Here is a 16690-nt window from a genome sequence, read left to right as displayed (position 1 = left end):
ACTGCTCCGCAGGTGCGCTCTGCAGGCTACCAGCGCCCCACGCCACTGCTCCGCAGGTGCGCTCTGCAGGCTACCAGCGCCCCACGCCACTGCACCGCAGGTGCGCTCTGCAGGCTACCAGCGCCCCACGCGACTGCTCCGCAGGTGCGCTCTGCAGAATGAACGCCCTTGGTGCTCTGGTTAAAAAACCATGCACAGAACTTAGAGACTATATGGTCATTTTAGAACAACAAAAGTGATTTAACCTCAAGGAAAATATAATAAAGTAGTTTAACAAAATTATATGAAACTCAAAATTATATTAATATACAGAAATTTTTATTAAATAGCTTAATTTTCGTAAACTTGAAGTTTTTAACAGTGTTAGAACAGGGGAAAATATTTTACTTTCTAGATTGCATACTTTCAAAAGTGTATTTAGGAAATGCTGAGATGTATGGTTCTCCTTATTTTATGTTGACTTGCAAGAAGGAAAACAATGCAATGTAAACCTCAATTCACTAAATCAGTATCCTATACTTTTCACATTTTCCAGTTCTCATTCCTTCTGCTACATCTGTATAACTGCATTCTCAGTGAAAAAACAAGGTAGTTACACTGAAACAACAGGAGATGTGTGGGAGCTAAGTAGAAGAGCTACGTAATTCTGTCTAGTAACTCTGCACTCGACTAAGTGTGCTACATATAAAATTCTCACTGAAAAACCTGAATAAGACAGACTTATACATAGCCCCTTATCTTCTTCATTTTGTAAGGACATATTTTCTTCTTTTTGTTTTTTTGTTTTTTTTTGGTTCTAGTCATGGAGCCTGAACTCTGGGCCTGGGTGCTGTCCCTCAGCTCTTCAGCTCAAGGCTAGCTCTCTACCACTTGAGCCACAGCGCCACTTCCGGTTTTTTTCTTATGTGGTGCTGAGGAATCAAACCCAGGGCCTCTGGCATGCAAGGCAAGCGCTCTACCACTGAGCCACCTTCCCAGCCCATGACTTATTTTCTTGTATCAGGTATTTTCCATATTTATTACAAACATATCTATGAAAACAATGGAAATCAGATTTAGCAAAATTGGTATCATGGATTTACTTTTATAACTAATTAAGTTTCCCTACTAAATGGATAAAGGAAAAAGGGTCTCTTCATATTATTATTTTACTACAGAAGAGATGACTGGAAAAAGTCAATAAACTATAGTAAAAACCCTAATGGAAGCAGTGTAGAAATCAGAAAGAGTAAGGTTCAGAAGCCTTCAAGAAAATAACATAACAGAATACTCCATAACTGAAAAGAATAAACTAAAAGAACATAATTAATAAAAGCAGGAGAGAAGTAATTGTGATTTACCAAAAAAAAAGGGACAGGACAAGGAGATGACCCTCTCAACAGAGGTGGGCGCTGGCACCTTGTACAGTAGACGGAGGAAGGGCCAGAGGGGTGCACAGCACCAGGCAGTGCGCAGCTGGAGCTGGCATGACCCTCTCTCTCTTCCTCTGCCCAGAACATGTTCCTCACATCTCCTCTGGTGGCCTTCATTCCCAAGCTCACAGCTAAACCATTGCCAATCTACAAAATCCCTTTCTCCTGAGCCCCATGGCTTCTCTGAATAGCAGGGCTCACCCAGGCATACGTACTTCACGGCTCTGCGTGTGCATTTTCCTTACACCAGCAGTGCCCAGAGCACCAGCTGCTGACTATTCTCTGACCATAGCACTCACCATATGCTACCTGCGTTACTTATGTTGCTTATGTACAAATAAAAAGTAGTTAAGACTGAACAGGAATAATACTATGGAGCTGGGAAGGTGGCTCAGTGGTAGAGCGCTTGCCTTGCATGCATGAGGCCCTGGGTTCGATTCCTCAGCACCACATAAGCAAAAAGAAAAAAGTCCGAAGTGGCGCTGTGGCTCAAGTGGTAGAGCGCTAGCCTTGAGCTGAGGGACAGCGCCCAGGCCCAGAGTTCAGGCCCCACAACCAGATCTCCCTCTCCCCCACCCCCACCCCCCGGACAAAAAGGAATAATACTACATCCTAAGTCTTATTTCAAACAATAATCTGTGAGATGATGGTTCTGTGTGTGACACTTGCGTTGCTCAAAGCCCCTCTTGTCTTGGACACAGACTCTCCTGGATGTGCAGGAGGAAGCCTTGCTACGAGTACTCTCTGCTACATGGACGATGGGAGAGGTCCAGGGCCCAGAGGCGGCTGGCTGCAAGCCTTAACTACAAATAGGAGGGAAAATGAAAGTAAAAGGCTGAGCAGTATGTACGCAGAATGGGAAACAGAACAGGCCAGAGTTAAAATATTTTAAGGTCCTGACATTGCCTGAAAGAAAAGCCAAGATAAAGATAACTTTAAACTTAATAAAATTTTTAGGGAAACGATCAGAATAGAAATACAGGGACTAGTTCAGGTTAATAGAAAAAACTATAATTAAAAAGTTAGAAGCCAAGTGTGGTAGTATACTGCTGTAATCCCAGGACTCAGGAGACTTAGAGAGGGCTGGGAAGGTGGCTCAGAGGTAGAGCGCTTGCCTTGCATGCCTGAGGCCCTGAGTTCGATTCCTCAGCACCACATAAGCAAAAAGAAAAAAGCTGGAAGTGGCACTGTGGCTTAAGTGGTAAAACGCTAGCCTTGAGCTGAAGAGCTGAGGGACAGCGCCCAGGCCCAGAGTTCAGGCCCCATGACCGGACCCAAAAAAAAAAAGAGAGAGAGAGAGAGACTGAGAGACTTTTGGGGACAAAGACTATGCTACAGAGCTCACTTGTGGCACTCACAGATGTGCTTGTGTGACAATTACAAAAATCTGCATACTCTTACTTTTCCAAAGCAGGCAGGCCCTGGAGCGTCTCTGCATACCATACCATCTGACCCTGGCACTCATGCTTGAAGCCAATAGGCCAACGAGACCCCACAGTCTTGGGGCCTAACGGAGGGAAGAAGTGGTCAACAGAGACAGTGCATGGATCACAGACAACTACAAAGGCTGATAGGACAGCAGCCTGGTGCTGCCTGGTGGGCTCTAATAGCCTCTCTGAGGAGGTACTCAGATGAACTCAGAGTGACAGGAAGGGACTAATTATGGGTGCCTAGAATCTAGTCAAGAAGCAGTCAGTGTTCCAGGAGAGAAGAAAAGAGGCATCCCGGGCCAGACCATCAGGTAAAGCCTGCCGCTAGTAAGAACAGCACTCCGAGGGCGGTGTAAAGAAGTGACAAAGGTCACATAGCAGTGACTCAGAAACAGCAAGGACCCCAGCAACACTGTTACCTTAACTAGCATTACAGATGGTGGGTATTCTAGATTCAGACTTTACTCAGGACTCCTGAGGTTTTCATCATTTTTATGAACATTTTCATCATGTACTGAAGTATTTCATTTAAAACTATCATTCCTAAAAACACATGCAATGGATTTTTGGATGTTTACATGTTAAGTCAGTTACTAAAAGACATCTAATAACTATGTTCTAACTTCTAGTTATAGAGGGCATAATTTTGAAAAGTGGTTCATATTTAAAGACTGCCTTATTCAGTATTTTATGTAACTTGAAAGATGTATTAGATCTTCCTTTTAATATAAGTAATTTCTGTTGTTTTTGATTTTTGAAGCAACAGCCTAGGCTGTTTTTGAACTCTAGATCCTCTGGATTCATCCTCCTGGGTACAATCCTAGCAACACACCCAGCTTTTAAATATTGCTAACTTCAAATGTTCTAACTTTTATAATAACACACACAGAGATTCTAAAGCCCTAGAAACATCAGCAACCAATTAAAATTACTTTTTCAGATTCAATTTATGTTTTAACAAGAAGTACCCCCACTTGTTGGCGATGACAGTGCTAGTGCATCTTCACCCTTCCAGGCGAAGCCTGGTGTCTCTAATAAAGTTGAGTGTAACCCATCAACCTTTCTAAAGAACGGGTCCTCACACTCAGAGCCCTTCTGAACACTTCTTTCACAACTCAGAAAGCAACGTTTCAACAAAACCATTCACTATGAATCCAGAGGGTTTTTTAAAATCTATTTCTTAAACTTACCTTATAGGAATGATGTAGGAAAAGAGGAGGAGGAACCGGAAGAGATTGCGGTACCACGGGCCTGCAAATCCCTGCAAGGTTACCATAACAACAGAGAGAACAACTAAAGCCAGAAACAGTGCCTTCGTCAGCTGATTGAGCTCAAGGTCCAACAAACCAACCTAAAAAAGAAAACAAAATAGAAATACAGTATTATACATCCAAGCTGGCTGTCTCTAATGTTACAAATACTATTACACGATAATTCTTAAGGACTATATTAACCTTTATTATAACGAAATGCAAAACTGTATTTTTCTCCTGAGAAACTTCTTATAGACTTAGGCAGAATTTCTAGAACGTCTTCAGTAAGAACACACAATTCACTACTTGAGCTGAAGTAGATTCATGATGCTGTCACTGCCACCTGGAACCCAAGATTAAGAGTAGCAGGCCCACAGTGGGATGTGCACTGTTTCTTGAGGGCCTTGCCCAGAAACGGCTCTTTCAGGAGCAAAGCGCCATGTCAGACCAGCGTCCTGTTGTCACTGGTATTTCTCTGCACATCCCCCCTCAAGTTTAATTCAGACTGAGGTTCCCAAACACCAGGACAGAATGCATGCTAGCCTCTCCTGCCGGAGTCTTTGTAAGGATTTCTGATGAGCAAAGAGACCACACAGAATGGTAAACTTCTGATAAAGGCATGCTTGATTTCATAACCCTCTCCTCATCAGGTTCTCCGGGAACAACACACTACGCTCAGAGTCACCCTGTGGTTGAAAAGATGCAGGGGAAATCATGTCAGTAAGCAGCAGCTCATTTTTGGTTATTCTTTTTAGAGTGAGCATTGGCCGCACACACAGCCCTTGCTTTATGAGAACAGGCTCTCCTCACGCACGCAACTCCAGCGGGGCTCCGGCAGTCTCTGCGGACGGTCCCGACTGCTGTTTCACACCGAAAGCCCCCAGTGCCACATAATGTGTGGGGTGGAGATGTGTGGGAGGCCGAGAGCTGCGGGAAGCTGAAATCTGCAAGTTCAGCTCAGAGCACTGGGGCTCCTGGGTCCCTGAGTCACTCACTCTTGTGTGGGCTCTGCTTCCTGGCTGTGTGATCCTGGACTGGCTGGGCCTCAATCTCCTTAATGTCAAAGAGGGATCACAGCAATTTCTTCCTCACAGGACTCTGGAGGCAGAAGTACGTGGTAGTGCTGTTGTGGTCACATGCATTGGGATCCCATTTCTCTGGTGACTAGTTATATGACCCCAAGCCTTGCTGTCCAGGTCTGTCAAATGTACTAATCCTGAGCAAGAGTGGCTGGGGGGAGGTGGTGGCTGCAGCCATTGGTACAGCATGGCCTGGGAACAGGGTGTGTCCTGATTAGGAAACACCAACCACAGACTGAGTCCTGTCAAGCAAGGCATCTCCCTGAACCTCCGCTTGCCCTCATCTGGTACAACTTATTGGGAGAGAACACACCAGAGAACACACTCATACATCAGGGCTGGAGGTGTGACTCAAATAGGCCAAGTTCAAACCCTACTACAGACAAAAATAATTAATAACAATAATAATCCAAGACATGAATTTCAAACCCTTGAAAAAACTTGAGGTAATTATACTCTTAACTCATCAATTTAAAAAGCTATTAGCGAAGCTAATATCCAGTATTTATAGTGCCTTCTGAAAACCTAACTTTGAACAACAGAAAGCTGCCTTTCCCACAACTCATAATTTTCTTTTCTATCTGTTCTGATGACTATTTGCCATGAACTCTCGAGAAACCATGACAAGCTTGAGTTAGAAAGGAAAACAAAATGTTTCCTAGAGTTTGTAACAAAAATTAAACTGTAATTTTAAAACTGTAAAATTTTAACTGTAAAATAAAGCAACATTACATGGCTATGATATTTTGTGCTAAATTGTAAAGTTACAACAATGAGTTAATATTAAATTCTCTTTTTAAGATTTTTACAATGTTTATATTAAATTCTTTTACCTGCAAGAAAGTCAGAGAAGAAGGAAAAATAAAATGAACACAAGTAATATACATCGAGAGAGAGAGAGAGAGAGAGAGAGAGAGAGAGAGAGAGAGAGAGCATGAATTACACAATGAAAGTTTTCTTTGTTGACCAGGCTGTTTCAAATCTCGTCTTGAAGCTGGTAACTATAAGCACACCGTGGCTTCAAAACACCATAGAAACAAGTCATCTTAACAAGGACCCCTTGTCAGCTGGTGTGTGTACAGTGTGGGTTCCACGGGGACACTGCTGGGTCAGCGAGGGCTGGGAGCGCAGGGCTCCCCGGCCAGACCTTGTCCAGCCCATCCATGTGTATTCTCACTGTCCACTTTATGTCCTCTCATTACCACTCAAGACTCCTAAGACTTCAAACTAAGCATGGGTTTTATCCAGAATATCTCCTTGTCTCTAGTGTGACCATAAGCAGGACACAGCTACTACTCTGCCCAGGCACAGAGCAGCACTTACAATAGCTCGTTTCCAACCGAAACCCTTTCAAGCCTGCCTTTCTTCCAAAGCACAAGTTGCTTTCTAATCCTCAGCCCTGTCCTGACTGCTTTGTCCCCCTCAGGAACGTCTACAGGCCCAGCCCCATCACTGGACTCCCTCCCTCACCCTTGTCTACCTCCAGGTCTTGCACCTCAACAGTAAACCTTCCACTTCCCTAGAGAAAGAAACTCTATTCAACCCGTTCTGAAAATTCCTCTCCTGTGCCGAGACTGTGCCTCCCCGGAGAGCAGCGCAGCCCCGGCCCGGCGCTGATTTATCAGCTCCATTTAAACAGCAGCACAAGGAGGACAAATATCGTACAAGCTCCGCCACTTCACTACCACATGGTTTATGCTTGAATTATTGTGAAAAATAGGTTCTGGATTAAAATGAAGAAAAATTAAGCCAGGGAAGTAGAGCATGTTTCAAAGCCCCGATCTTTCTGCTGTGACAAAAGCAGTCTAAGTTTCAGGCCCCACTGAGGATCAGATGAAGTCATTATTCATTCAGTCAGGGAGAAGGGACTCAATTACCTCAACCTAAAGATGCTATCAATGAATGCAAAGTGCATATTTTACTCTATTCATCCAAATCCCATTAAAAAGTGAAAGGAATGATTTAATCTGGCCTTCCAGAGTTGGTCTTTTTTTTTGTAATAAAATAAAAGAATTACTGTCTTGCAAAACGCATAACAACTACCTCACACTTTTATACTCTGCATCATAGCAGCAAAAGACCCAAAGCTGGGACAAATCCACTCGGAAATGAATACAAAGTTTCCTTTGAAAAAAAATGCCACATCAGAGAATGGAAACATTAAAAGCAGCCCACTGCACATGGATATTCAGATAATTCAAGGCATTAATACCTTTCTAATTGACTAAGATGGATGTAGTCAACTGTGGACCAGTGAGTACCACAATTCTGAAGCCAAGTAAAATGATTTTTCTCATCCCTTTTAACTCGAAGCCAGTGATGACAACTTTTTAGCGATGAACTGTTCCTGGTGTTCTTCCAGGTGGCCTGTGCTGCATGATGGCTGCTCTTCCCCCAACGGAAGGGTACGCAGGCTATATTGTATATAATACAATCAGGACGCTGTGGTCAATTCTGACAAAGCATGGTGAGGAGAAACTGCATTTCAACATTTGCTAGTCTTTTTTTTTTTTTTAACCATTTCTAGTTAACAATACAAAGTAGCAGATCTCATAAAGTGGCAAGTTTTGACATGAATCTCTGCATTCTTTTAAGAGTTTCTTAAAGACATAAACAGACCACAAACAATTCACTATGATTTCAGAGATAAAATATATTATTAATCACTTGAAGTAATTATGATTGCCTAAGAAAAGATAAATACACTAGGAAGCAATTTTCAACATTTATTGTAATTTCCTATATTAGTAAAGCAAATTTTCTTCTACTTGTCATAATATTTGTTTTATTTGAAACAACTGTGATAACAAAATTAAATACGCTACTGGAAATTTTAATCTCCAAGGGAAAATTTGTGCATAATGTCTAAGACAACCACAATGGCTCTGTAAAGGGGCTGTTCTAGGATAATGAACACAATAATTGCCTGTATAATCTAAAATGCTACTAATGGCAACGATCACAAATCCATTTAGCTCCTCTTTAATTTATGTACCAAGTTTTAAATAGCTAATGGTTCTCAGTAAAATAATGGTTTATACCAACAATAAAGGGTAAATACGGTGTTCTCCTGCTTAATCAAGAAAAGATCAGTCAGGGTTCCCCTTCTTCTTTTTAAATGAACTCATGGACAAATGAGAATGGGACCTTATCTCTGTAACATAGTACCACTCTCATCCATCTCAAACTTAAAACTCTCTGCATACTACCAAAGTTCCTAAGAAATCAATGTACTCACCTAACTGAAACAAAAGTCTGATGTTATAAAACCTTTGGCCCATAAAATACGAAGCATAAATATCACTAGTGATTATGTCATTCTTGGATTAAAAGGATGTACACTTTAAAATACTCTTACCTGTCTCCTAGGTCTCTCAGTACTTACTCTTACATGGAAGCATTTTAGAATAGCAAAATGACAAGATACAATATTACAAAGAGCTAATTCTAAATATTATTTTAAAATGTACTGTATCTCCCTGTGGACACAACACAATATGAACAAGAGAGAAGCCCTTAAACCCAATCAACCCACGCAAGATTCCTCCACATCAAAAGGCGGTTGTTGCATGACAGACTGCTTAGGGAAGGAACCATCATTGTTAATGTCTGTTTATCTTTTCCCAGATGAACTGTTCATGGGTCAACGCTAAAGTTCTTCATTCAGAATGAGGAACACTGATATTGGGATAACAACACGAGATTCTTACAAAAAGCATATATTCCTTTTCAATATCATTGAAGAACTCAGTTCTGTATTTTCACTTAGAACAATCCTAAGAAATAAGAAAAAAATGATTTTCAGATCTTTCATTTCCTTCAGAGGGAGTAGGAAAAGCCTTTTTCACTTTCTCCATTTATTTTAGTATTTGAAAATCCTGTTTTACAAAACTAAATCCTTGTTAAAATTTTAAAAAACAAATACAGTTAAAAAACAAGTACAGTACGTCTAAGTCTTACACGAATAACTTTAAAGGAAGTTTTAATACCACATAACCTTTTTCCTTCTTCTTTGGTGTATTCATATAGTCATTCTGGATATGAGCTACTAAGTCTTAACTGTCCACAGCAAGGCAGCTGGCTGCATATTCAAGATGTGCCCACTAGTGCTTGCTACCACATCACTGATAGAGGAAGAAAAGTTTCTTTGGCCATTATACTCAACCAGTTCAATATTCTGTGCTTTAAAAGCTCCCTAAGTTAGGGACTTAGCATGACTAGGCTTAAGTTACAACATATTAACTAAAAATTTAAAAACCAAAAATCTGTATTTAAACAATACACATTTTAAAATATATTATGAAAGAATACTTCATCATCTACATTCTTCACTGACCAACAAATTTTGCTTGATAATTCTTCACTTAGAATTTATGGATTTTCCTTCCTGTCTTGCTATAGTTATTATATACAATGAATTTTCTTGACTATTTCACATTTACAAAGAAAATGGGGTCCTGAGGTTTGAACTCTGGGCTTGGGTGCCATCACTGAGCTCCTTTTGCTTAAGGCTAGCATTCTCTGGCTTTTTCTGTGATTTAACTGGAGATAAGAGTCTGTGAGACTTTCCTGCCTGGGCTGGTTTCAAACTGTGATTCCCCACCTCAGCCTCCCGACTAGCTAGGATTACAGGGGTGAGCCACTGGCACGCCACATCCTATTTTTTATATAAGCTATAAAGTATCAGCACAAGGATCAGCTATGAAACAAAGGAGTAAAGCTACTCTCCATACCAAAGGCGGAGCACACAGGACAAGAGGAGCTTCTGACAGCCTCACACGAGGCGACACAGACAAAGCTCTGCGCAGCCCCAGGCATACAGACAGCACTGTCCGGGGGATGACTGCTGGAACCTGCAGACACATTCCCCGCTGGCTCAGAGGTGCTAGCTCTAGAATCACCTGAGACATATCCACTTGCCAGCACATTGTAAGTGCACAAGTCATACACATGTGTGCATGCCTTTTCAAAATGTGTGCCAACTTTGTTCATGTTGGATAACCTGGTGCTGCCAACTTCTGACAGCCCTTACTGATGTCAAGACTTTTATTACAATATGATTACTAATCAAAACCCACCAGATATAAGGTAATAAAGTGGCTAAGAACACTGGTAAGCTGAAATTTAATAATTATAATTCATTCAAATATTCTCATCTGTGACATATCAAAACTATACTTAAAACAAAAATGAGCCAGGAGCCTGTGGCTCATACCTGTAATCCCAGCTACTCAGGAGGCTGAGATCTGAGGATTGTGGTTCAAAGCCAACCCGGGCAGGAACCTCCATGAGACTCTTATCTCCAATAAACCACCAGAAAATTGGAAGTGGCGCTGTGTCTCAAGTGGTAGAGCACTTGCCTTGAGCTGAAGAGCTGAGGGGCAGTGCCCAGGCCCAGAGTTCAAGCCCCATGGGCAACAACAACAACAACAAAAAGGAATGAAGGGAAAGTATAAAAAGAGATCATATACTATTGGGAAATTTGAGTTTTACTTTATACAAACAATATTAAAATCCATTATTATGATAGGAGGAATGAATATGAAAAAATACATTATATTCATGTATGAAAATATTATAGTGAAATCTTACTATACATAATTAACATATGCTAATAAAATCCACCACTGACTGCTAAAATAAGCCCGTAATGTTCTAAAGCATGTCATCCCAGATCTAGATTATAATATTCCACATAGTTTATTTGGAATAAAAGATAAGAGGGGGCTCAACCAAAGAATGGCTCTTGTTCCACAAGTGTGCTCTGATAAGCTGAGCACCTCTCTCGCTGAGGTCTCATGGGTACCCCACGCTCTAGAACCTGGAGCCGGCGTGTGGCGTGACCAGCAGAGGGAGCTCCAGGCTGAAGCACAGTCTTCCTGGGCCAGCCCCATGCTCTAGATGTGGAAGAAAGAACCTGGAGTGTGGCATGTATGGCACGGCATGGCATGGTGTGATGTAGACCTAAGGCCTCGCCAGCAGAGGGAGCTCCAGGCTGATGCATTGTCTTCCTGAAGAGAACCAGCTCCACCTAATTCAGACAATTCAGTACCTTAAATTAAAAGAGATTTGTTTGTGCCAGAGAGCTACCACGATAGCTTTTTTTGTCGCACAGAATTCTGGACAACATTTACAGTCCTTAGCATCTTGGATAAGAAGGAATTTAAGATGTTGTAGGAGTCAGCACAGTAACACTGTACTACCAAGACTTTTTGAAGATTTAGACTTAAGTCTATAAAATTGCAACCATAGCTTGGTAAATGATTTGAATGTCCTGAATAAAAGCTGTCAATTTTAACTGGTTTTACAAAGGCCACTTTCTTATTTATTTTTTTTTTGGGGGGGTTCCAGTAGTGGGGCCTGAACTCTGGGTCTCAGCTCTTCAGCTCAAGGCTAGCGCCCTACCACTTAAGCCACAGTGCCACTTCCAGCTTTTTTCCTTTTTGCTTATGTGGTGCTGGGGAATCAAACCCAGGGCCTCATGCATGCAAGTCAAGTACTCTACCTACTGAGCCACCTTCCCAGCCCCCCACTCTCTAATTTAAAATAATTACTTCAAATGCCTATATTACTCACCAATACCAGAAAAAATTAATAGAATAGAAATAAACAGAATTTGAGAACAAGCATTAGGTTTATAATTTAGTTTAATAAGCAGTTTATTTTGGTAATACTGTATTTATTTCAACAGACATTTTACAAATAGTATTTAACTCTACTCTTTAATCCTTTTTGTCTGAAAACAGAATACCCGAAGTTCAGGCAGCAATGTTATCATTGAAACAAGAAATTTCTGGGTCACCCAAGAAGGTACAGTTCCTGCTGCTGGCCTGGTTTCCAGATTTTCTGTCTCCTCCCTGCTCCCAGGCTTTGATTGATAATTCTGTCTCATACACACAGAGGGGGCCCACATTCTTGGGAATTCTTTCTCTTCCTCAGAAACACTATATATCTATATGTGTACAAGTATTTACATAATGTGTATTTGTATATATACACAAATGTATATACGTGTACACACACATATGTAACTCTAAATGGTCCTGATACTATAAAAGAAAGGCTCTCTTTGTGGGGGGGAGGGGGTGGTCATGGGGCTTGAACTCTGGGCTTGGGCGCTGTCCCTGGGCTCTTCAGCTCAAGGACAGCGCTCTACCACTTGAGTCACAGTGCCACTTCCAGTTTTCTAGTGGTTAATTGGAGATGAGTCTCACAGCCTTTCCTGCCTGGCTGGCTTTGAACCGTGGTCCTCAGAACTCAGCCTCCTGAGTAGCTGGGATTACAGGCGTGAGCCACTGGCACCTGGTAAAAGAAAGGTTCTTACCAGGAGCTTCAGAGACGCAGTAAGAAAAGACCATGGCTTTCTTTAAAGTTATTTAAATTATTTCACCTTTTTAAAATAGCCCAACTGAAGAAATTATGCTATTGGACACGTTTTTAATTTTGGAAGGTGTGTTTATGTCTCTCCTTATTACCCCTGAATGTTGCAAGTCCTTTATTTTAAATACCTTAGAGATTGCAGTGGGGTTGGATGAGGTGGGTGGAAGGATGACACATCCTTAAAATATACTCTTAGATGTCCGTTTAAATATATTTTAAATATTACCTAATAGGAAATAGTCTTGGGTATAGTTAGCCTTCTAATGCCACAGCATCCTGAAATCCTCAAGTACAATGTCTGTCTTCCTTTGAGAGAACACTGGACTCTTCAATCAGCTAAAATAACTAGTTGGTACTTTTGGAATGGTCAGAATATGCGACACTGAAAGAATTATTCCTGTTTTGGACTGCAAGTGCTCAGGAGAGGTTGGATTCACAAAAGACACGTGGAACTGCTTCTTCCCCGGGGTCAAGTCATCATCTGCCCATCCAAGTGCAGACGATTAAGCAGCCTGAGCAGACATCCAGGCGAGATCTCTCTCATCAGTGCCCACTTAGGAAACTGCGCGGTTGGAGAAGGTGCCTTTCTACCTGATTATTTTCCTCATACACTTGTTAGGAAAGAGAGTGGTTACATCTTTGTGAGTAAAAAGAACATTAACTTCATAAGAGGAAGTCTTTGTAATATAATCAGTTTTATAGTGGTCACTTTCAAAACATGGACATCTATATTTTTCTGACATATTGACAAGTACAACATATCTAGTAGCTGTGCAAGGAAACTTACTAAGCACACCATTGTAAAAGGTTTTATGTAATAGTTTCCTAAAAGTCTGGTTTGACACTAAGCATAGCTCTCAAAGTAGCTAATCCTTCTGAGTAACAGTGCCTTTGGAAATAACAACAAAATGAACTACAAAGTGTATAAAAGAGGAAATGCACAGGATGAGGTGAAATGACCCAAAGGTAGCCATCACGTCAAAGAGCATGTCCACACTGCCTCCCATGTTCCCTGCAGGCTGTGTCCACCTGTGTGATACATAGACCATTGGAGATTTCTTTCCCATTTTCCAGGTACCAGGCACCTATCACTAGGTTAAAATGATCAAGAGTGCTTTTAAATCAAAAGCCATTTTCTGACTCATAGATGTATGACTAAAATGTTTACTGGAACCCAAGCTAGGACTGTTTTATTTAGTTCATCAAGTTCCCGGCAATTGAATTCATATGTACTGTTTATAATTACATTAAAGACATGATAAGATATAAAAAAAAAAGCGGCCAGCAGTTGAGGCCCCTCAGAATTACCATCATCTAGACCGAAGTCACTAGGTTCAGCCCAGTTTCTGCCCCACCCCCACATCAGCTTAACTAGCGATTAACAACAAGTTAATAGGAGGTAAACATTTTAATTTTTAAGACAGTACATTAGAACGTCAGACGCAAATAGCAAAGAAAGAGAAAAAAAGAATGAAACTTAGTATATTCTTTTAATACTTAACTTTGAATTGGTATCTTAATTTTCAGAGGCTGAGAACTCTGATTTTCATTATTTTGTAAGGAAAGCGTAATTCAGAAAATTTGCTGAAAAATTTAAATGATACGGCAATATGGTTAAATAAACTTTTCATCTTGCTTAATCACTCTTTTATTATTAAACTGTCTGAGAGCTGCATTATTGGTATCTTGGCAAAATGTAACACTATTTTAAACCATCTAAAATTTTTGTCTCACTTTATGTCTTCAGAGACATTTTATGAACCATTTCATACTTAATGGCTTGTAAGCAATCCCAAGAGTTGGGGATTGTATGAAAAGTTGCTCAGATTGACAGATAAAGTGAAAAGGTCTGTATTAATTTCCAAATAAAGAAATGCATGGCGTGGTATCTCACGATGATTATACTCTAAAGTACCAATTAGAACGCATCAGAAACTAGAGCAAGTTGACACTCTACAATAAAGCAAATAATTTCCAGTTGGAGGGGCAGAAAATGTTAATATGCGATGTTCAAGACTACAAGAATCTTTGTAAAGGAAGTAGCTAATAAGGTTTAATGATGCATGTCAGGAAGCCACAGTATGTAGGGAAACACAGCTGGCTTCATTTTGTAAACTATTTGATATACACATCTTTCTCGTTCACGATTATCAGCTGTGCCAGTGCCACAGGGAACAGTTAGGCTTCAAATCAGGGTATTCTTCCTGTTCTCTAAATTACAAGTAAAATACATTAATATAACATAGTGCTACAGGCAGTGCCCCGACAAAAGCTTATCAGCTTAGGAAAGAGGATTAAAGAAGTCTTCTGCAAAATGTCTCCGAAACAATCTCACCAGCCTAAATAGGCTACTAAGCACCAGAGCCATTAAAGCAAATCATAAAAGAGACAAGCCACTTGGCTTCAGTGAATCAATCACCTTCACAAAACAGTTGCTATTTTTACACTTCAGGTATTAAATCACTTCTGTTGGTGACTCCCCTCTGTCCTTGTACCCCTTCCGCAGGGTGCACGGCAGGCTCCCAAGAAGCACCTCCAAAAGGCAGTATGTGTCTTGCCCCCAACAGGCTCAGTTATGAGAGAGGCTGAAATGTGCAGGTGACAGCAATTAGCAGCAGATGACAGAGGCACTTTGAATTTGTACCAGATGGCAGCGAAGGGTCACTGGAAGCCAGCAAACCTTCCACAAGGAAACTGTTGTGTTAGGCAACCATCAAACTCAAAAGCTCTTAGAAACAAATTAATTATTCACCCACTAGAAGACAACTGCTAGGTCACAGCACTAATATCCAAATGCTGTTAAGGCACTGAAAGCGCACTTATTTTAAATGTAATTACACATAGTAGCTGTTAAAAATGAGCATGCCACATGACGAAAAGCTTGCCCTAACCCGAAAGAGCGAAAATCCTAGTAATTAGCAAATTGTCTTACACCAAAATAGAGTCAACAGGTTATCATGTCCTGACCCTAGAAGCAGGCCTCTTCCCGGCAGGAACCTGCTCGGAAACCTCATAAGCAGCCGGGCTGGAAGGGTAGGCCGGAACACGACAGGACCATCAAGACCTGCCAGGACCAAGGGCAGACAAGGCACAGCTCACTCTTCCAGCCACAGCAACCTAGGAAAAGGCCTTAGAATCTGAGAGGGGTTTGCCAACGCTTCCAGCTCAGAAGTGAAGTGTTATGATATTGTAGTTAGGCTTCAACAGAGAAGAGGAGAACTGGTAAGATTTACAGGAAGACTGCAGCCTTCCTATGGGGATGCAGACGGGCTAGTTCAGTATTGATTTCACCCATTTTTGTTTTATACAGAGGCAAAAATGCTTGAGAAAACAAAAACAGGAAATGGGTAACTCACTTCGACAAGATTATTCCACCCAAATAACTAATAATTAGCACATATCACTTAATTTTTGGTTTACATTGCTTAACAAATTTAGATGATTCACTTGTTTTCCCTTTATGACCTTAGCAACTTACAACCCAATAGCCCATCACAGTTTGCAAAGCGCCCTCACACATCTGTTACTTAGCCTTCCTGGCTTCATTCCAGCTTATTGTTTCTGACCAACGTCTCAGGGCCTGGGGTGTGACAGAGACGTGGCTCCTAGCAGCTCCCACCACCTCCTCTAGCTCCATTTCCTTACCCATTGCTAAAAGTCAGCCAACACAGACACGCATTAGGACTGATACTAGTTTTACTCTCATTATCAGATGTGATGATCATCACATTATTAACTACCCAGGTTTTCAGTAGGCTCATGAGACAAAGGCTATATGAATCTTATTTACTACTTAAATGTGGCAAAAAAAAAAAAGACCAGACTAAATAAAGTGACTTTGTGTTGCAATCCAGTGGGCTACAGGAAGAGGCAACTAGCAAAACCTCTCCTCCTCTCCTGGCTCCCTTCCACTTGAGGAGAGCCAGCAGACTCTGACCAGAACACGCCCCACTGCACACCATGTCTGAGAAGGACTGAGATCTAGGGACCAAGGGCCACTCAGCTGGCCCTGTAAGAGGCCACAGCAGTGTACTGGCATGGCCGGGAAACCATGCAGACGTTCTAGGCTTTCAGAAGAGGCTGTCTGCCTCACATTTCTGTTACAGCATGCACTAGAAGATCAACTGCCTCATAAC

The 16690-nt window shown here is 41.3% G+C and overlaps 1 protein-coding gene across 1 annotated transcript in view; it reads right to left on the bottom strand.

The window, feature by feature from the left end:
• Atp9b (ATPase, class II, type 9B) overlaps nt 1-16690 on the bottom strand; it is a 181862-nt gene that overhangs the window by 72385 nt on the left and 92787 nt on the right. The window contains exon 10 of the mRNA XM_013026118.1: nt 4033-4193. Within this exon, the coding sequence (XP_012881572.1) occupies nt 4033-4193 (161 nt within the window). The remainder of the gene's footprint in view (nt 1-4032; nt 4194-16690) is intronic.

Source organism: Dipodomys ordii, unplaced genomic scaffold, assembly GCF_000151885.1.
Source record: "Dipodomys ordii isolate 6190 unplaced genomic scaffold, Dord_2.0 Scaffold91, whole genome shotgun sequence".
Classification (NCBI taxonomy): Eukaryota; Metazoa; Chordata; class Mammalia; order Rodentia; family Heteromyidae; genus Dipodomys; species Dipodomys ordii.
The sequence above is the reverse complement of the archived record's forward strand: the minus strand, read 5'-3'. Positions and strand labels throughout refer to the sequence as shown.